The 22,269-nt window shown below is 39.1% G+C and overlaps 1 protein-coding gene across 2 annotated transcripts in view; it reads left to right on the top strand.

Moving 5' to 3' along the window:
* PRMT8 (protein arginine methyltransferase 8) overlaps positions 1-22,269 on the top strand; it is a 58,094-nt gene that overhangs the window by 24,719 nt on the left and 11,106 nt on the right. For both annotated transcript variants that reach the window (XM_066572242.1, XM_066572243.1), the window contains exons 3-7: positions 6,934-7,119; positions 10,929-11,084; positions 16,017-16,080; positions 19,263-19,405; positions 19,789-19,876. In XM_066572242.1, the coding sequence (XP_066428339.1) occupies positions 6,934-7,119; positions 10,929-11,084; positions 16,017-16,080; positions 19,263-19,405; positions 19,789-19,876 (637 nt within the window). The remainder of the gene's footprint in view (positions 1-6,933; positions 7,120-10,928; positions 11,085-16,016; positions 16,081-19,262; positions 19,406-19,788; positions 19,877-22,269) is intronic.

A 22,269-nucleotide genomic window follows, 5' to 3' on the forward strand; every position in this document is an offset into this window, starting at 1 on the left:
TTCCCCTGATGGCACCGTGCACTAAGCAGTCATGAGAGCAGATTGGATGAAGAGCATTTTAATTACATGCACACAGAATGGTCTAGAACTTCTCACACATTTATAAATAATACAAATACTTAATATCATTCCTGTCCTTAAATTTTATCAATTCATTTCCTGTAATCTCAGTTCTGTTCTGTTACATGTAGCTTTAGAAGGTTTTCATTCCTGACTGACACGTTCTCATTTTCTTATAGTGTGTATTCTTTAATCTCATGAAAGCAGGTTCTGTTCTTTTTGTGTGTACAACTACCAACCAAAATTTATAACCTACCTCATAATTTGCCCTAGGCTCAGGTTTATAAACCTTGCCACCTGTATCTCCTGCACAGTGCAAATATAACTATGTCTTAATATCATAGAATAATATGTGTAGAAAGGATCTCTGGAGGCCATCTAGTCCAGCACCCTGCTCAGATAAAAGATAGCTTTAAAGGCTGGTAAAGGATATTCTCCGGCTGAGTTCTGCAATCTACACAGTTGGAAACCCCACAGACCATTCATTTCAGTGTTTAAACTTTATTAGGGAGAAGAATTACTCCTGCATACCCAGGAATATAGGAAATTGGAAATTGGATTGCTTATTTTGTGACCTGTCACTAAGAAAATTCTGGCTTTACCCAACAGACAGTCTCCATTAAAAATCTTGACAGTATGAAGTACCCTAGATCAGATCCATGAAGGTATCACAGCACCTATTTTGCATTTACATATCTAAATTTCTTTTTAGCTTCTGCACAATAAGTAACAACTTTGCAAACATTGTAATCTTTACATTCTTTTTTGCTACTTGGTGTTATTTCTACTGCAGCCTAAGTATGCTGACCGCACCTTTATCGTACTGATGACCAGCTTGCATCTTTTCCTTTGAATTTTTGAGGATTTGGACACCTAAGGTATAATCTAGTTCCTTGTACAACTGATCAGTCTCAGTTGTTCTGGACAGAGGCTTTATTCTAAAGCACCAGTGTTTTCACTATATTTTTCCTATCACCATTACGTAGGGGTGTCACAGTTGTAATACACTCTGAGCTATGCTTGTCTGTATAAAGGACAGTGAATTTCCTGCCGATAAAAAATGGACAGGTTTGTTTGTGACAGGTTGATCTGGCATCCCAAACAATCCATGTAGAAAGTTCAGAGCAGCGCCTCACTTTGAAGTGGCTGAACAAGGGGTAGCCTCAAAACAAGTAATTTTAAGAATCAGTTCTCTCTCCCAGTTTTCCTACAGAGTCTGCCTGACTAGATTCAGTTTTAGAGTTTAGATAGATTTGCATTTGCATTGAACTCATACTTGCATGCAACTTAAAACAGACTGAGCCTGACTTTCATCAAGCAGAAAGTAGATTTACAGCTGCTGAAGAATTGGCACTTTCATACTGATATTAGACAACATAAATCTTCCACTAAATAAATGTTCTTTACTGGTCTTCAGAGGTCCTAGTCCTGAAAGCATGAACCTAATACAGGCATAAATATATAAATATATATATATATATATATATATACATACACACACACACACATATATATATATCCTTGTTCCCAAGCAGCTACATCTGTCTGTAGTTGAATGTTGGAAGTCCCTGATTTCTTGCCATTTTGCATTCTTTGTGAACTTCCCATCCTCAGCATGGAAAGGCTTTCCCATGTGCAGAGGAGCTAAAAATGTCTGATTTCCTGCAAGTATGTGCTCTTAATGCCCCCAGCTCTTAATTTAGTTCTGAGCAAGGCCTGGTCTTCTTTGTACACCTTCATTACTGCTCATCCAGTCCAGAGGCCTCACACTGCACATATAACACCAGCCAGGTGGCTTAATAGACCTGGAGCAGGTAGAAAGCATGACAACTGAAATCTAGCTGCTCCAATTTCAGTGGATCATCAAATCACTTATACTTCTATCTAATTTCTGGTTTTCAAGAAATGTACCAAAATATAATTGTATTTGATATTTCCACACTTCTGTCAAATCAGACTGGCTTGGACAAGCTCAGGAGTTATTAATGAGAGGCATAGGCAAGATACTGTAAGAGCTTCATTTCCTCAGAAAATCAGGTTAAAACTTCTCTGATAATGGATTAGATTCTTTGCCCTATTCAAAGATCACTTAAGATAAGCCTTGGAAAAAGACTTCAAAACAATACAAGATAAAGGAGGTTTTAACTTGCATGATGACTGCCAAGAAGGTTTTGTTGAAGTCTAAATTTTGGCAGGAGGATAGCAAATACCTCTTATATTTGGCTGTGCTTTCATATCTGCAGCAGGAAGAACCTGTATTGTTGGAATCGCTATGGTGATTGCATACCAGTTGATAATCTCTTGCACTCCAGAAGTCCTGATTATTAAATTCAGACTAATTAAAATGGTGTTAGGCACATTCTATTCTAGTAGTTCTGACATAGAAAACTATCTGGCTCAAAAAATAAATAAAATCGACATTTAGATATGATAAAACCTCTTGTTTAAAAGGAAGATGATGCTGAAATTGAATAAGTTAAAACTGTAATTCCATTTTAATTAGTTTCTTAAGGAAAAGTTCAGCACTTCCAAGCAGAAGTTAACCACTTCAATGTCATAAAAATGCCATAAATAACTAAGAATTTGTCAAGAATAAAATACTGCAGCTTGAACAACAGTTTTGCAAGGATTGGAATTTTAACCTCCAGCCCGATGTCTCCATAGTAATATCAAGAAAGGAGAATTGAAATTCAAGTTTATTTTTACTCTACACACCACAGCTTTTGTCACAAACCTCCTAGAAAATGAATTGTGCATATTTCACCATCTTGTCTCTCTGTAGACAGATGGATATATCTAAAAGGCTCAAATTTTCAAAAATAGCTCATGATTTTTGAATACCCAGTTCTCTTTTGTATTTTGGAAGTTGTACACCCAGACAGCCTTGTGGGTCTGTGTTGGATTAGGTCCAGTTTTCAAAGAAGAACTTCAGCAGTACCCATTGACACACATGGGCAACTCTGCATGTCTCAGTCACACAGAGATGTCACTGAAGTGCCTGTATATGTTTCAGAAGCCTACATCAGGAGCTTGTGAGTTGTGGGATTTTGAGAAACAATGAGGTTTACGAATCTTGTCTTTTGCGAGAATTCAAAGATTTTAAGGAAACCAGTCCTGTGCTAGTACATTTGGTCACCTGCAGTGTACCAACCCTGGCCACAAAGAAAGAGGAAATAAATTTTATTTGATTTTTAAAAGTTGGGCAGTATTTCCCTAATTTAATTTGATTTAAATGTTGAAATGGTACACAAAGGTAGGACTTCAGTCTCAAAGCGGTGATAGACTGCTTCTCAGATCCTTCAGACCCCCCAACTCCACTTTCAGTACCACATAGGAGATGGAAAAATAGAGGGTTGCATGTTTAGCACAGTGAAGAATGAATTCTGAAGCAGCTGCTTCCACTCTTTCAGACTTCATCTGCATTAGCAGCAAGCCAGTGTTCTGGAATTGTATGCAGCTGGCCAGAATCCATACATGGGTTCTGCAGAGAGAGCTTTTTAGATTCTTTACACTGATGTGAGGTTTGCCCTGCCCCCAGCCCAGATGCTTTGCCTTTTCAGGTGTTATTCAAAAGATGAGTTGTTCCTCACGTAAGCTATATATATATATTTATGCTAAGCTTGCAAATCACATCAAGGTTCTTTTCAGTGCTGGAAAGAATATAGGAAATTGTCTTTCCTTGATAGCTGTTGTCTTAAAAGCATGTTTTCTCCTTAAGCAATTTTACCATATCCCTAAAAGCATAGTTGTGTCTAGTTTACAGTCTCAGAGCTGTACACTGAAAGACTTTATTGTTTCTGATACAAATAATATCTTTCATTGCAATTCTTTATTCTGCAGTTGTCCACTGTGTTTATGTTTTCCCCAGATATTTGTTGTCTTAGGGTATAAGTCGCTTTCAAGTGAAATTTTTCATAGAGTCTATAGCAACTTATTGAAAGAGGGATTTCCTGAGCCCCACTCACAAAATTAAAATTGTGATGTTGTTTTGGAATTCCAGAATTACAGTGCTACACACAGAAATTTCAGCAGGAGGTATTACAGATGCTGCAAAATTTACACCATTTGAATCAGGAAGTTAGTGTTGTTTTACTATGTTGTGTTAGTTATTGTGTTAATGTTGTGTTAGTATGCCTAAAACAGAAATGAAGCAGCTGGTTTTAGGTCCCTGTGACTGAGTGCTGCTGGCTGAGAAGATCACCACCCCTATGCAATTTTCTACTGCCCCTGCTGCATGAGGTTGTGGTACCCACAGCACAGGATGGACCTATTGGCAGAGCCAAATGTTGTCAAACAACCACCATCCACACATTTTTCCACAGGCTGCTTGGCTACAAACTAAGGCAGCTGAGAAGCAGAACTAATAGGCTTCTACTTCTTCTGCTGGGTGGGATATATTCTTCCTGGCAGGGATGTAGATGCACAGTTGAGAGCAGTGAGAGCAGTAAGTCTTCAGGTAGTTTGGATACATCTGAAAAGTATTGCAAGTCAAACATGCAGTACTGACTCAGTAGCTTAATAAAAAGTTGTCTTGCCACCCCTTGGCCATTGCAGAATTCAGTTGCTGACTAGGAAACAGCGATGTTAATTCTTTTGCAGGAAAGAAATTCATTCAGACAACTTTCCTAGCTTAAGTTGTTAGGTTTAATTTCATTCAGTATCTTCAGTCAGAATGACCTTGTTCTCATAATCTAGTCTAGACCCTTCCATGCATCCAGGAGTAGAATTGATACTGCCTGAGATCCAGATAGGAGATTTGCCTTCAAGATCAGTCTCTTTTCCTGTAGCAAGTGCTCTCTGCTGTACAGCACATCACATCTAAATTTGTAGTTTGACAGCAACAGAAATGCTAGAAGGCCCCTGGTTTCCTTTACAAAAACTGCTACAACTTCTCTCCATTACATATCTTTTGAGCAATTGCCTGTGATGCACTGTCATGTGTCTGGACACATTCTTACCTAAGACAGGAACAGAATTCAGTGACTATTTTATTTTATAATTTATATAAATATATGAATTTTCTTGGAAAATGCTTGTAAAATGCAGAGGGTAAGTGGAAAGTGTAGGACCTTACAAATTTCATATTATAATAAAACAGAATTTGAAACACCTACAGTTTAAGTCTTTGTAATCCAGCAGACAAATACAGAAAGGCTTGCTGAGAAAGGTAACTGCAGAAATTACATAGGGTGCGTGCCAATGGAGAAAAAAGTTGAGATATAACCTCAAGTCTGTAATTAAAAGTAGCAGGATTATATTTGAAAGAGTTGAATATTAAGAGCAACACTTTGACAGACTAAGTTATCAGTGTTACTGCTCGCAATGAACAGGCAATGAAGCAATGTCTTTGGAGAAATTACTTGACTGTAGATGGACATTTTTGAAACTAGACCAAACAGAAATACAAACCCCAATTGGGAGCAAGTGTATTCTGCGTGGGAGGTGAACTAGGTGAGGTGAACAGGATGAGGCCATAAAGTAAAAAATGCAAGAAATAGAAAAGACTCATAAATAAAGCACTTCTGTATCTTTGGGGATGAAAAATGTTACAGGAACATAAACCAATGGCATTTACTTTTTGAACAGATGGACCAAAGAAGCCATCAAAAGATGAGACATAGAAATCTACAAAATGTGGGGGCTTTTTTCTTCTTCCTCTTTTTTTTTTCTTTTTTTTTAATTGAAGCAAACTGAACTAGGCTAACTGATGCTATTCAGAGACAGTACAGGGGATTGATGCCTCTCAGTTCCAAGCTGTAGAAGACAGCATGAACTTCATGAAAGTAGCGAGAAGAGGCTCAGGCAACTCTGGTCCCCACTGAGAAACTACTGAGTCATAAAAAAACCCCCAAAAGTGCAAAAGGATATGATTTATTTTAAGTAGGATTGACCTTAATATATGAAGTTGTTGACCCATAATTTGCAGGTGACTCAGCGCATAGGTGAAGCTGTAGGATATTGCTCAGTCTTTCTCAGTTTTCAGCATTTTGCTTCATATTAAGGATTCAAAATGTAGATACACACGTGGGCCAGACCAGGGTCTGTTTTAGCTCATATTTGAAAAACATTCTGTCTTCTGTCTTATGTGATACAGGTATCAAATGTGGACCAAGGGGGTGTGAGAATTCTGTGCCTATCAGAATGCTGGTGTTAGAGATGCAGTATTCAATAAAAAATTGGGTGCTGGGGGCCATGGTGTGTTGGAATCGCATAACTCCTGCATCTTCCAACAACAGGAAACTGCATTAAGAGACCACACATGTCACACAGCTCCCTGTAGTGCTTCCTGGACATGCTGAGAGACTTTCAGATAGCATCAGGGACTTTCAGATATTGTGAGCCTTCTCAGACCTAGCTCATCAATATAAACAGGCACCTTACCTGATAATTAAGAATCAATTGTGAATTCTGCCCTTGTTGGCAACACTGTGTCTGGAATCCTTTTTTCATGAGCTCTTATTTGCAGGGGAACTATGTGTTTATTGCAACTTGCCTCTCACAAATCTGTGGCAGTTTGATGGAATAGGACACTAATGTAGAAGAAAAAGTAGCACTTTACTGGTTTGTGTCAATGTTTGCAGTAACCTACTTCAGCCAACACCCATAATTTACCATTACTCTGCACTAATTTAGGTATCTGCAGAGAAACATTAAGGAAAAATCCATTAAGGAAATTTTACAGGACATCAAATAAGTTAAAGATCCAGGAAAGAAGGCAGCCTAAATTTCACTTATGATACACCAGATGTCTTTGGACTTGTTATCTACTAGATAGTTACAATAATAGCACTAACAATAACATCACTACACTAGACATAGAGAGAAATATTTTATTTTAATGATGCCTCTTAACAATATTCCATGTTCTCCTAGGTTTGCACCATTCCATCCCAGCCTCCTCAGCCTGCTGTTGTTCCAAAGCCAGTTCAGTCTGTCATCCATGCTCCATTGCAACCCAGCTGCCCGGGCCGAGGCAAGATGGCAAAGCTCATCAATCCAGAAGAGATGACATCCAGGGATTATTACTTTGATTCCTATGCTCACTTTGGAATTCATGAGGTAACTTTTATTTCTGTTTCAGCAATTGTTACATAACTAACAATATAATAATAATAATTATTATTATTATTATTTCTTTTATTTTTTTACTTCTTATCTGTATCCCAGTTGCTCATGATTATATTCCTCTGCCTTTCCTCATACAATTGTGTAGTCTGGTTAAGTGCCAAAGATATCACCCATTTCTCTAGAGACTTGCACTCAAAACCTCTGTCCCACTTAGATTCTTATAGTAGCTGTCCATGCAGAAGTGAATTTCACAAGTGCATAAATGCAGTGCATTTATGAGGGCTGCAAACCAGCTCAGCCACAACCATGGGCACTCCCTCACTGCTAAATTGGGGATTTTGTTCTCTTGAGTGTTTGAGCACAGACATCAGCAGAACAGCCACTCAGCTGTCATGAGAAGCCAAACAGTTTCCTGACTCCTGGCATGTAACTTGAATGCACAGGTTGCATTGATGGGAACATTAAGCCAAATTGCCTCCCTTAAATACACTCGTGGAAGGAATTTTAAATACTTGATGGAAAATTTTCTATCAAAATGCTCACTGTAGACTAGTTCTAAAGAAGTCACTGATACCTTGCCTTGCTGATATTTTTGTGACACAAAAGTATGAGATTTTTAGGAGCAGGATGCAAAAAAGCAAATGTGAAATGACTCAGTGCATTCCTCACAAACAGCATAGCAATATCTATTTCCATTACTCTAGTAACCGGTTGTGGGGTGTAAACATAAAAGATTTCTATCTGCTGTTGTGGTGTGATGTAATAGCCTGTTTCAGCTATCCCAGTTCCTTCCCCAGGTGTGCCAACAACCTCTCTCTTCCCCTCCCTTGCCCCCTTGCTGAGAGCTGTCCATCAATCTTGGCATTCCAGCAAGGGCCTCCGTGTGATTGGCGAAGTTCAAAGGATGCCTCTCAGCCCTGGGGTCGTTGGGCCATCCAGGTGTCATTGTCCCCTGAGACTTCCCCCCCTTACCTGGTTGGTGGGATCCCTACCCCTTCCCTCCTCCTCTCCCCGGGGTTCAGAGACACAGCAACCACTCGGTTCATTGTTCTGTTGGAGCTGTTGCTGCGTTCAGAGGCCTGTGGGCCAGGAATAAAGCTCTGGATCCAAACCCTTCAGCAGAACCTGACTCCTTTCCTTCACCTCACCTAAAGCCTTTCTGCTAGAGGTAAACCTGAGCTCCTGCATGCCTGGACTTGTCCCAAGCGCCCAGCTGCAGCTTCCAGCCAGCCAAAGGTGTCTCTGAGGTGAAACACCACAGCTGCCACCTTTGGTCAAGCAGCAAAGGCCAGCCGAACCCAGGCACGTTCCACTGGGCAATATTTGTATTTAATACCAATAATCTGCCAATAATATCTTGCCATTGTAGCATTCAGAAATTCAGTCCAAGAATGGAAGACTATAGAGAAGCAATTGAGTGGGAAGGAGACCTAGGAGAAAATTTTGAAGATACATCATAGACCTTAAGTCAAATTGAGCTCCTGATGGAAGGATACAGCCATGTAGGTCTCAGGGAGTGCAGAGAGCTCCTTGCTGAGGCTGGGAAGTTTCCTCCTTGCCAGCAGAAGTTGTGCACTGGTAAAGGATCTGTGTCAACAAGTAAAGGAGCTGCTAGAGGAGGCTGGCAGGCTTTGAAGCATCAGGGGCATGAGGAAGAGATTGACTAGATCTTCTCTGAGGGTACAAGAGCCTAAAACCCCAACTGTAGTGAAAGGAAAGGCAGCCAGAGTCTGTACTTACCAGGTTTGGAAGTGGGGACTCCTCTGATGGTGAAGGCTGGAAACTTGTGCCTTCTGGGAACAAGAGGGAGGCTCCTGATCCACCTGCAGATCTCTGGCTACAGAATAGGGTCAGTGTCTTAATTGTAGCTGAGGGGCAGGAAGTTCTCTCCAACAAGCCTCCAGGAACAGCTGGCTCTGAGGCAGGCAGAGGCACTGGGAGGGAGCAAGTGACAAGTGATAGCTACAAAGGCTCTCACCTGCTGGGTACAGAGGCCCCATCTGCTGACAAGAACTTCTGCCAAGGCATTTGGATTTGGGACATTGTGTAGAGGCTGCTGGCATTTGTCCATCCCTTAGACCAGCTCTTAGAGCCTGCTGCTGTTCTACATGAGCACCAGTGAGACCTGGAGCATAGCAAGTGTCACTGGGCAGCTCTCAGGATGATGATCAACAGCAGGGTGTGCCAGGTGGGTTTTTGCCTCAATTTCAACAGCACAAACAAGGACTTGAGGAGAAATGTTACCACGGGTCCACAATTGCTTGTGCAGCAGGTATCGATGACAAGGTTTTGGGTTTTATATCTATGGGACCCTTTTTGAGGATTGAGTTCTGCTAGGAAGAGATTAATCCACCTGGAAAATCATGCTAAAAGGCATCAATATTGACAGCTGGGGAGATACCACTAGTGACTGGCCTCCAGATGGACTTTGTGCTGCTCATTACAGCATTTTTGGAGCAGCAGTTCAGTCAATTCTCAGCCCACTGCACTGACCATTTATGAAGTCCATAGTTCATCCATTTTTCAATGAGGATGTTATGGGAAAAAATGTTGAAAATTTTGCAAAAAATCAAGATAAAAAACATTCTCTTCCTCATTCCTCTTCCCTCATTCACAGAGTTCATTACTTCACCATAGGAAGATACCAACTGCTCAGTCATCTCCAAATCCATGCTGAGCACTCCCAGTTACCTTCTTGTTCTTAATATGTGTGGAAACAGTTTCCACACATGAGGGTGTACTCACACCTTTCCAGTGGTGATGGATTGCTCTTTGCCTGATACCAAACCATACTTTATGATAAAAGTGACCTTTTATTCATCTTCAGTTACTGAGCACACATAGTGGCCTGCCAAGACAGGTAAGTAAGCAGCTGATACGTGATCCAGTTCATGAGTGCCTCAGACTGCTGGGCAGTGAACAGATCCTTTTCATCCTGAAATTGAAAAACTCATTTGTCTTCTTGTTCAAACTATGAAATTAGGCAATAGAATAAGCAAACCTTCAGCCTTCCAGACATAACAGAAGCATTTTCAGAAAACTAAAGTCTGTGTTGAATGGTCTACACTTCTCTTAAAAATGGCACCTGGGTCTTGAGCATGGTCCTTTTTATTGAAATAGTTTGACTGATGGATGTACAAGAGAAAGCAAGGTATTGATGGAATTAAATGAATGTACTGCTGTTATCAGTGCATCAAAAATAAGGACCTAACAATGATATCTCAAACTAGTGAGATAGTAGTCTAGGTGATACATCAATATCTTCTGGAAATTGATCAGGAAAATGAGTGGAAAGAGCAGTGAGGGAGGACCTTACAATACAGAATTTCTAAGCTCTGCTGTGGGCTTCTGCCTCACATTGGGCAAGATTGTCAAGCCTGCTGTTGTACAATGTCTTCTGAAGCCATTTCTTTTCTGTCCAAAGAGGAACCTCAGAAGGTCCCTCCACTGAGGTTCTGGGCTGTGCATGATTTCGGAGGAAAGGAAAGTTTGGATTTCTGTATGCCTTCTGTCTATTCCCAGAGCAGTGCTGTGGTTAGCTTACATTCTGCTTGTTGATTGTAACAGTGAAGTAATAGCAGAATAAAATCATACAAGGGACATCATGCTGCTTCTTAATAATTCAGCTCTAAGTGGCTGGCATTTTACAGTTGCTTTGATGTGTGCACCCCAAAGTACTTGAGAAACCCTTCATGTTGGCTGTTAATGCTTAAATGATAGCAAGGGAATGCATTCAGCAGCAGTGTGGAAGGCATATAAGCATTTCAAATAGTGACACAATCCTTTTATTTTCATCACAGGAAATGTTAAAAGACGAAGTGCGCACATTAACCTATAGAAACTCAATGTATCACAATAAACATGTTTTTAAAGATAAGATTGTCCTCGATGTTGGAAGTGGCACGGGAATCCTCTCCATGTTTGCTGCAAAGGCAGGAGCCAAGAAGGTATATGGGGTAAGAAGACTTTCTCTCACATTCTCTCAATATTTGTGCATTTTGCCTGACAATTTGGCTTCATGATTTACCTTTTCTTACTTGTCTTGGTTTGAAATTCTACTCTCCAAGCTCATCTATGGCTTGGTTTATAGTGACTTCAGTGCAGTTCTGTTGTATTCTATGACTTGCACTACTGCACCTTTTCCAAATGGGAATGTAAATATCTTTTCATATGTGGAAACTTTGGTGTTCTGGTACATATTCACATTTCTTCTTGGCTGAAAAAAAATGTTAAAGAGACTCACTCCTACTCAGAGGGGTTAAGGGAACTATCTTGCTTTTTAAATTTTCAGGGTCTGCAACTTTGTAGTCTTGGAAACACATTTACTTAATACACTTTCCCCTGCATATTACAACTCAGCAAATTGTGCAAGAAAGCATGTGCATGTTTTCTGTGCCAACAATAACACTTCTCAGAGGCAGAAGGAAATTATTACCTTAAATACATTGAACTTTAGGAGCATGAATGTGCTGTTCTCTGCAGAGAAGTCATTATGGAGAGCATAGATTTGCTTACTAAGTATATTCAAACTTATTTTTACTGACTCTAAAATGACAAATGCAGTTTCTTTTTGCTTTGGACTTCTGTTTGCCCTGAAGACATAATGCAACATAGAAAAGGGGAAATAGATCCTGTTTCTCAGTGTACTTCAATAAAATTGTTTACTAAAACTTAATTGGGTACATCTGTGCATTTGAGGACACCGATGTCACTAAGTACCAGAACTGTGTGTCTTTATTACTGGTAATGATACATGAAATACCACTTCAATTCTCAGGCTTATATTTTCAAAATCCAGTGTAACTTCTGAGTATCTCATTTGACTATCAGACTAGAGCCTGAAACTATAGATGGATGGAAAAAGTTCTGGAGTTTAAGCCCGCGATAGGCAGCTGGAAGGTATTTTCTTGTAAACCAGGTATTATTTATTAATATGATTTATTACATCAAAGCCTCAGGGAGGATAAACCAGCAGCTTTCTGTGATGCAGAAATGCAGGTCTCATGCAAAGATGTTGCAGTGCTCTAGAAGTATAAGCATATACAAAATGATGGTGATGTGCTCCCACCTTCCCATCTCTCAGATCTCTGGCCATATGGTCTTCCTCCCTCCCTTGTGCTGGCACTGGTGCTTATCTGATTCTACAGTGAGCCAGCTTACTGGCAGAAAATTCACCAAGTAAAAGAAAAGTAAATACTTTTCCACATTTGTTGTTGTTATTGTGAGGGGTTTTTTTCCTGTTTAGGTCTTGTTGTTTTTTTTCCCCCCTTTGGACTTCTTTAGAGTTCAGTCCTTACCTCAGGACCTTATAAAGCTGAGTGGCACACCAGTGCCAGCTCACCAATGGACTGTACATAGCTGAAGCTGGTGGGTGTGCAATCCATGGAACTTAGCTCTCAGGGGAACTCCCTTAGGTGTGAAACTTGTGCGACAGCCAAAGAGTTTCAACCTTCTTGTCAGATGAGCTGTCTCACCATGAACCCTGTACACAGCAAGTTGCAGAGTGGATTTGTGTTGGACAAGCAGCCATTTCAGACCTAGCAGTGGCAATCTTATAGTCAAATTGAGAATTTATGGTTCATATTTGCAATTGGAAACTGTGAGTGTTCCATTTAAAAAGCAAACATTTGCCATGAGTTAATACATAGAGCTGCGATGTTCCAGTTTCTTCTCTACAGTTAAATGTGATTTTTCAAATAGCATGATGTGGAAACTGTTGACAAATGCACAGCGTTGGTTTTTTGACTACAGAAATCACTCTCCTCTTACTCACATTTTCCCTCTTGGGGTTCAAATTCATCCACTACTCTGTCTGGTTCTTCTTATCCCTTCTTACCCACTGTTGGAACTTATTCCTCACCACTACCTAAGCCAACAGCTAGAATTATCTCTGGGTCTTCAAGAGATGTAAATCATAGAATCATTAACTTAAAGCTGTCTCAAGTTGGCCAAGGACATGTCCAGTCCAATCTGGAAAATCTCCAAGTACAGAGACTCTCTCAGCACCTATTCCAGGCCTACCAATCAGCAGGAATCCAATTCTATTCCAGGCCTTCCAATCAGCAGGAATTTCCTTTGCCACAGCTCATGATTACTGACTTTAGTCTTGTCCCTGTGCATTTCAGAAAAGAGTTTGACTTTACTTTCTTTGCAAGCCCTTTTGGGATACTTTTAGATTCCTATTGGAATGGGGGGGGGGGGGATATCTTCTATAACCTGAGCAGAACCAGCCCCCTCATTTTTTTCTTTTTTCTTCACCTGCTCTGAGCCCTAACCCTTGTGGGAGGGTACCATGCAGTGATGTTAATCTAGCAGGGGAGCTCTTGTAAGAAATGTAGAGATAGAATTGGCACATAGCTCTTGGTGCTTGGGAGGGGTCAGCGAGGGACACAAAAATACACAAAATATCCCTTGAAGCCTTGGTTCACCTGCTGCATTTAGTCATACAAAATTCAGGACAGTCATTGCAGTGAATTCTGTGCTATTTTCAGACAAACAGTGCAGGAAAGAGGGAGTTAAACAGACACAGAAAATGAAGGCTGATGTTAGATGTCAGCTGCCTTGTATAAAAAGGTGATGATGAGGACACAGCCCATGGGAAATCTGGGGATCTTGTGACTGTTTCAGGAAGAGACCACAGTAAATGAGAAGACATTTGCAGCAGTAGATTGAAGACTGAGAAGTAAAATGAAAGCAGAGGTGAATATACACACACAGAACCAGATACAGCTGAAGCAATTCAAGGGTCCGTGCTGGGACCACTGCTATTAAGATCTTCATTAAGGACAATAGATGGTGGGATTGAGTTCCCCCTCAGCAAGTTTGCAGATGACACAAAACTGCTTTGTGCAGCTGATGTACTTGAAGGAAAATAGGCCACACAGAGGAATCTTGTCAGGCTTGAGGAGTGAGCCTGTGTGAACCTTGTGATTTTCAACATGGCCAAGAACAGGATCCTTCACTTGAATCAGGGCAATCCTTTGAAGATCTCTTCAAGCCTAAACTGTCCTATGATTCTGTGATTATAAACTCAGGTACAGACTTTCTTTATTGGAACATGTGCTTTTCATAAAATCCAAATGCTTTGCTAAATAGGGCAGATTTGAGCAGATCACTGACTTGAAAGAAAACTGAGAAAAAAAATCTGACAACACCAATTTTTCCTCTATTTCTTCACCTACAGAATTCAGTTTTCTTTTTTCTGAAATGGGTTGCTTTTTAAAATAAAATTCAACCACAGTATAGAGTCCAATTCAAAATGCAGATGAATAGCTTTAGCCACCCTAAAGCAAGTTTTTTTCTGAAATATGTATTCCTTCATGAAACATTTAAATGTTGGGGGGTTTTATTCTTTTGCTTCTTTGCATGTGAAACTAATTTTTGGAAACTTCATGAGAGAGAACTTTTTATTTCTTTGCACCTTGTTCTTTAGAAAGTTTGGAAAGCAACCTCCAAACACCTACCTACGCCTGCTTTATTTAAAAACCTTCCAAAATGGGCAATGGAATTGAAAATACCAGACAGATGTGAATAAAGACAGGGAAAATGAGTATAATGGCAGTAATATAGACAGGGCATACAGTCCATACAGTTTACAGTAAGGGAAGAACCTGGATGGAGCCAAAGGATGTCACCCTGAAGGATTTCTTCCTTGAACTCTCTGGACTGGCACTCAGGTGTTCCTTTCCACAAGCCAGTTTTGGTTTATGCTCAGGCCATTGAGACACATTTTAGGAATGGTTTACATCTGCAGGCAAGCTAAGCAGAATCAATGTGCTCCTATGGGGCCTGGGATTGATATTATGACTGCTATTATGTCTGTTTCATGCACAATATAAAAAGAATAAAGGATCTGTGTGTCCTTGCATCTGCTGTCCTGCCATCTGTGTGTGCTGTCTCAGGGGTCAAGCACAATTTAGCTTTTAGAGATTAAATGGGATTCACTGGCTATATAAACCACTTCATTAGAGATAATATAGTTCTATTTGACATTCCCACAGGGGAATTAGGGAGACAAGGATTATGCAAAGAAGTATCGTCCGTTTAATGCCAAATTTGGAAGAGGTAAATTAGGAACTGATTCAGTGACTACAAGCAACTTTGGCCTTCATGATTTTCAAGGGGCACAAAACCCAGAGAGATTCTTGGAATGTAGTTTTTCTCTAAAAGATATTAGAGGTCATTGCAAACATGCTTTTATGCTAGTGCACAGATTTTACGAAGTTTAAGGGCAAATCTAAAACTTGAAGCACTCTGTAATTATTTTCCTAGAAAAAGCACAGAACTGCTCAGAGAAAAAGCCACGCAGATCTGGATGTTCTTTTAAATAGAAAATTTCAGTTCTTTCTTGTATGTTAAATGATGGCATTCTTTTGGAATAGCAACTTTTCTAAAGAATATAGATTTTTCACATAGAAAACAATTGCTTCTTGGCATAGACCAGTATTGGCATATTTGAATTTTAATATTATTGATAAAGTTTGAATGTATTTTATTTTAAAATATATATGGAAATGTAGCATCATCCTAATTCATTCCATTCAGCAGATTGTTGTGGGGGAGGAGGCAATACTCTGTAGTATCAGGAAGAAATTAAATATAATTAATAATGTACATTTTGTAGGTAAAACCCCTTTTTTCACATTTCAATAATTTTTAAAGCAATCATTTCCACAAGAGCCACTTTAACTCAGACACAGACTGCAATTTAATTATTAAAACATCATTAATTATGATCCTCCCCACAGGTTTGATTTACTCTTTATCAATGGTTACATGCTTTGTAGAGTCTTTGCTGCCTTCAGTAGGTAGTTTTCATTCACACAGCTGAGCTCTCTAACAGATAAATTGCTCTTTATCTTGCTTTTCTTTTTTTCTTTTTTTCCTAGATTGAATGCTCAAGTATATCTGACTACTCAGAAAAAATTATCAAGGCCAACCACTTGGACAACAGTAAGACATATATAATTTTTTTTCAGGAAAAAGAGAAGATAACTGTTTTGCTTTTTCTGGTTAACGTATGTTATGTGTTTTACATGTAAATGGTAGTTTTGCAGAATATACTTACGTAAATACAAAACTAAACACCTCTTTCTAGGCACTACAACAATTCCTCACAGGAATTACTGTGAATTCTGTATTTATCAGAGACGAAAAAAGGAAATAGAAATGATCAATGGGAAGTTTGGTTTAGCAAAGCAGAAGGAAGACCCTATATTAGAACTGAACTTATGAAATTAATTCTGCCATTAGAATTCCACCTTCTCTTTTAAACAGAATAGAAATACAAACACCCATACTGACATTCAAACTGAGATAAGGTTTAAAGCAAAAATTTTTTGCTAAGTTTTCTGACTCCCCACTTTAAGAAAATCCTTTTTTCAAAACCTTACCAAAACGCACACTCACACAAATGAAAATGTTCAAATCATAAAACAAAAATATCATATAAAACTTCTTTTCTGATTGAAAAGAAAGCTGATGAAATTTCCAAGTGTGGAAATTTCCAAGTGTGGAAACTCTAAATTAAAGAAAACAACAATCAAAAACCAACAAAAACCTAGAAGTAACCCCAAGCTGCTGAAAACCCTTAGCAAAAAATAATCCCCAACAAGTTCTATTTCATGCCTTCAATCCTCCTCCAAATCACAGCACTCAAGATATCTTTGTAACAACCTAAAAAGTCAGTCTTTTTTTAACTGAGGCCGCGAGACAGCTCCTGTTTAAAAGTGCTTTTTTGTGAAGAGCTAGCTTGCCTTTGCTGCAGAGCAGGTCATGGCTGGGCTGTACCCAGTGCCCCGACTTTCAGCTGTGTCTGCGCTGATGCTCTGCCTGCACTTGTGCAGGAATGAGTTTCTGTGCTGGTTCACATCTGCTCTGATTTTTCTTGCTGTCACTGGCAGCTTGTGGCTACCCCAAGCTCTCTGGGAGGAATATTTATTGTACATCATGAGCATTCAGGTGTTGTGGTGTGAAACAGCAGTGGTGTGGGATACCAGGGGGCCAGCCAGCCTATGCAACTCTTGGTTCAGGAAAAGGAGGAAGCAAAGGAGCAGAAAATACTCTTTCCACACTAGGGATAAGGCACTAAAGCAGTGAAGTGTGACCTCTGTGGTTGTCCTAAACCTTGGATGCAGAGGCTGTGCGTTCCCAGAACAGCTTTCATTGGCTAGAGACACAAATAGCACACCGCAGATCAATTCGTGTTTGGATTTCCAGCAGAGGAGTTGTGTGTGAAGGAACCATTGTCAGAATACATTAGAAGGTTCCAGTGTTCTTCAGAAGGTGCAGAAGGTTTTTATCTCTGCTTTTTCCTCCTGTTTCTACAAGGAGAAAGGCACCATTGTCAGAATACATTAGAAGGTTCCAGTGTTCTTCAGAAGGTGCAGAAGGTTTTTATCTCTGCTTTTTCCTCCTGTTTCTACAAGGAGAAAGGCACTGGGGAACTGTGGAGGCAGGAGCAGAGCCCCCTCCCTTTGGTCTGCAAACTGCACACCTGAACCAACATTTACCCTTTCGCACTTCACACTGACCCACATTCACTTCTATTTTAATGCAGCCAGGTACTGAGCCAAAGGATCTTGTTGCTTATGGAAATTTTCTGTTCCCCACCCCCCCCAAATGTTTTGAGCAATGCGGAGTCAGCAAAAGGGGCTGAACCAAGGGAAAACCCACTGCTTCCAGAACAGATACATGCAATACATCTGGGGACAGCATGATCTGTCCCCACATGATGCCTTATGAAATGAAGGGAGGTGGGAGGAACCAGTAATGCTGCTGCTGCTTACACTGTGACTGTTCTGGGTGTAAGCAGGGGGCTTCAAAGCCAGGTGTGTCACTCTGGCAGATGTCAACAGTGCTAAAATTCACTCCAAAAGAATTGGGGCAGTGGAAGTTCTTGGGAGAAAAGAGAACTAAAGAGAACTCATGGCTGGAGCTTGTAGACATGAAAATTCTTCAGTATAACAAGAGATGAACTGTTGAATTACTAACTGTGAAAGAAATGAGTTTAAATAATGGCAAAGAGAGGAGAACTCTGCTCTTTTCCAGTCAGGTTCCTCTTACAGCTGATACTTTGTGGTACCAGTCTGAGTCAGAGTGTTCCAAATTTCTTAGGGGGCCAGTTTGGATTAAAAATTTGCTATGCAAATAAAGTGGCCACATCTGGTTAGAGTAATACTAGTACTGCATGTATTTGGGAAAGACAAAACCTCCTTTTCCCTGGGCTGAGTTCTATAAATCATTCAACCCTTCCAGACAAACAACGCTTCCAGACTCCGCCAGCTAACCTAGTTCTAGCTAAGTTATATTAAATGAAATGAAATTAAATTAAATTAAATTACCTTCATTTTTTCTGAAACTGAATGTTGACCATTTCATCAATAAAAACTGCTGTCATTAAAAATTGCCATTAATTAAGAGTAGTGAAGTAATCTTATCAATTAGTAATGGAAAGTAAAATATTCACCTAATTCCTAAATTTCAAGTGCATCTGTTACCTTTTCAAGGAAGAATCCAGAACCATGAGACTTTATCCACTGCAACAAGCAATAAAAACATGAGAGAAACATACACTGAAAATTATCTAGCACAAGCCAAAAATACATTTGTAAATAGGATTTCTTTTTTTTTTTTAAGCGGGAATGAGTGATGACTTGTGTAGTGGTCCTAAAACAAAATTATTTGTTACAACGGAACTAAATATGGCCCAACATTCAAGCATTAGTGTGTAAATCTGCAGGGATGTTTAAATGCTTCTAAGTGGATTCTTTGCTATACTTGGTCAATGATCTAGAAATCTGCCAAATTTTAAAGGGCGTTTTAAAATGAGATCATACAGGTAACCAGGTAAGACCTATTTTTCTGCTGTTTTTAGACATGGTGGGGTTTTTTGTTTGGCCTTTGGTTTTTGCATATTTTTTTTCCTTTTATACTGCTACTAAAAATGCTATTTATTATACGTACTCTGAATAGTTTTTAAAGTGTGAAGTGCATTGAGTCACATGAAGTCATGCCTTATGGACAGGCATTCAAGAAGAGAATCATATTGAAAAGGTCAGCCTGACATTCACCAGTAAGGATCTTAGTCACGTGTTTTATTATGTGAAACATATTTCTTTGGATTCTCTTTTCAGTAATCACAATATTTAAAGGTAAAGTGGAAGAAGTTGAATTACCTGTGGATCAAGTAGACATCATCATCAGCGAGTGGATGGGTTACTGTCTGTTCTATGAGTCAATGTTAAACACAGTCATCTTCGCACGAGACAAGTGGCTGGTAGGTGCTCTGCATGCCGTGCTCCTCGCTGGAGCAGTCACCATTTACTTTCTGACTACAAGCTTTCCCTTCCCTACTGTCGCCATAACGAGACACACTCACATCTCCAAGTGCCATTTCCCAGGCTTTAATGAGGAGATGACAAAGGGAACCTCAGTGAAAGAGCTTTGCTTTTGATTAAGTGCTGGCCGGCCAAGTTTGCCTAGACACTGTCTAATGGCATCGCCGCAGGCTGCAAGGCTAAAGCTGGTGTGCAAATCTGAAGGAAAACAATAAAGGCATGCAAGGGGTGCTTGTCTGGTTTTTGTATGTGCAGTTCAAAATGTGATGTCTTTGTCAGGTGAATAGATTACGAGATCCATTTCCCCACAATTCATCAACAGAAACCTGGAGGGCTAATGTTTCCAGACCGAGCTGCTTTGTACGTGGTAGCAATTGAAGACAGACAGTACAAGGACTTCAAAATTCACTGTGAGTAAGCACCTGCCAGTAACACTTTTCTGTGGTTATTTCCCTAAAATCTTTCATTTTCAGTAGCCTACTGTGATCTCTTTGCAGGCCAGAATTCCAATATGAATGTGAACTCTGAGAAAATGTTGGTCTGCTGATAAGTTCAGGAAATTTGCAGTAATTTAAAGAGCGCTAAGGAGAGATGCATGTATAAACTGATGAAGACTTTGCCTAGAGTTATATTAATACCTCTAGCTATATTTAAAATGTGGATTAAAGGAGATTTAGTTTTGTTGTTGTTTTGATAAATATATAATCCATCATAACAGCCACAAAGCCCAGTAATATTCTTTTGCCATTCAGGCCCTTAGTTTTGTTTTTAACATTACAAAAACATAAAAGTAGTAAGATGCAAATAATTTGTACATGTGAAGAAATAAACCTAGAAAAAAATTATATCTCCATGATTGTCAAAAAGAAAAAAAAACCTACAACACGTATAAGTTTTTAAAAAACATTTAATGTGAGAATTTTTAAATTAAACATAAGGATCAGAAATTTAAATTTCACTTATATGTTAAGAAAGGGTTCTAATTTGGGGGTTTTTAATACTTCATAGATGGATAAAATTGACATTTCCTTTGCTTTTAAAATGTTGGGAGAGTTTCCTTGACGTATTGAATAACTGGTGTAGTTAGTGACATCTACAAGTGACCTAGTCCAGGCTCCTGCTGTGATCAAATGAACAAGTTTTACATTATTTCATTCTTCTTTTCCTTTCAACATTTCTTGATTTTATTTATTTTTCAAAGCTGAGCAGTTTCACTTAAAGGTATTTTCCATTATGGGAAAAAAATAACCACAAAATTCCTAAGCAGATTTATTAACCAAAGATACATGTGAAAATTTGGGTTAAATTAGTGGGTTCAGACAACCTTTAAATAAAAATGCCTAACTCCTCATTCCTTGACTCACCTTCTCCCAGAAAAGAGGCTTGGTCTTTCTATAATCAAATTCAGTGCTAATACACAGAACTGCCAGTTGGTCAAAATTGCTATTTTGAGTCAAAAGCGAGCCAAGTACAGTGGGGCAGTGACAAGAAGTCTCTGTAGGTGCCAGGAAGGATTATATCTCCCCCTCAAGCACAGCCTAGATTTTTCTCCTCAGCTATGTGATGACCTTGACAGTTAAACTCCTTGCAAAATGTACAGATTCAAATGGATGTATGAGGCATCCATTCTGTAAAGGAATCAGAGCCATGCCATTTTGGCCTAAAATCTTTCATTTTGCTTTTGAACGTCTTCATTTCTAGACTTTGATATTTTTTCTTTTCTCACAGACAATACATCTGTTTTCAAATTGGTTCATTTTGAGCCATGTGAAAAAATGTGCAGTCAGTTTTTCCTCTTCTAAAATGTTGTTTTCCTTTAGGACACCTTACTTTCTCATTTCACTCCTGATTTCCCTTCCCCCCCTTACCTTATATACCTCTGTGTCTGCAGTTATTTCTGTCCCACTATCTGCACCACCATCTTGTCTCTCCTTTCCATTTATAAGTCCTTGATGGTGTCTCCTTACATTTCAATTTTTCATCTTTTTCTGTCTTAAGGAGGATAGAGTCTTGTCTTCATATGAGATGCAGACTTGAGCATTTTAAAGAGCATTCAAGAATCATTATATTGATAAAGAAATAACGCAATATGAGGTTTCTAAAAAAATCTAACTTCTGATTTTTCCAACTGAAGATTAATGCCAGAGAATACTACTACAGTCAATTACTCTGATTTACTGCAAAATGTAAAACATATAATTTTATTTTTTACCTCCTGTGACAGCTCTCTCCCTAAGACAGATTGGGCCACATATTTCAAAGGTATCCCATGTGGGCTGATGTGCAGTAAATTATAGATGCCTCAATAATAAATAAAGAATTAATAAATTGTTTCTTCAGGGTTTCCTAGTTAATCTTTTCTGAGTAATCACATAAAAATATATGACTTTTTAAAATGTAATCTGAAGTTCTCACACACTCATGATGCCTGAAACAAAAGTTTCAGCTCCCCTGAAATGTTGAGAAATTCACAACCCAATAAAGAGATAATAAAGAGATATCAAAGAATCATTCATGTCCATGTTTTTCCAATTTAGGAATATGCAGATTTTTATATCACATGACATTTTCTGTCATACTCCTCTGGAAACCCCAATAGCTCAAATGCTATGCTCTGAAAAAAATGAGACACTTCAAACATGCTCACAAATGTGTTTATCTGTTTACTTTGTTTTTTGCTCAAGCCATTTATAATAACACTCATGGAATTCAGTTTAGATTTTGAGATGAAACACTGAATGGACCTTGACTTACATGCTTCAGAAGACAAAGATTTCACTTGTTTGACGGTTCTTGTTTTCAT

This window comes from Molothrus aeneus, chromosome 2 (assembly GCF_037042795.1).
Source record: "Molothrus aeneus isolate 106 chromosome 2, BPBGC_Maene_1.0, whole genome shotgun sequence".
Lineage (NCBI taxonomy): Eukaryota > Metazoa > Chordata > Aves > Passeriformes > Icteridae > Molothrus > Molothrus aeneus.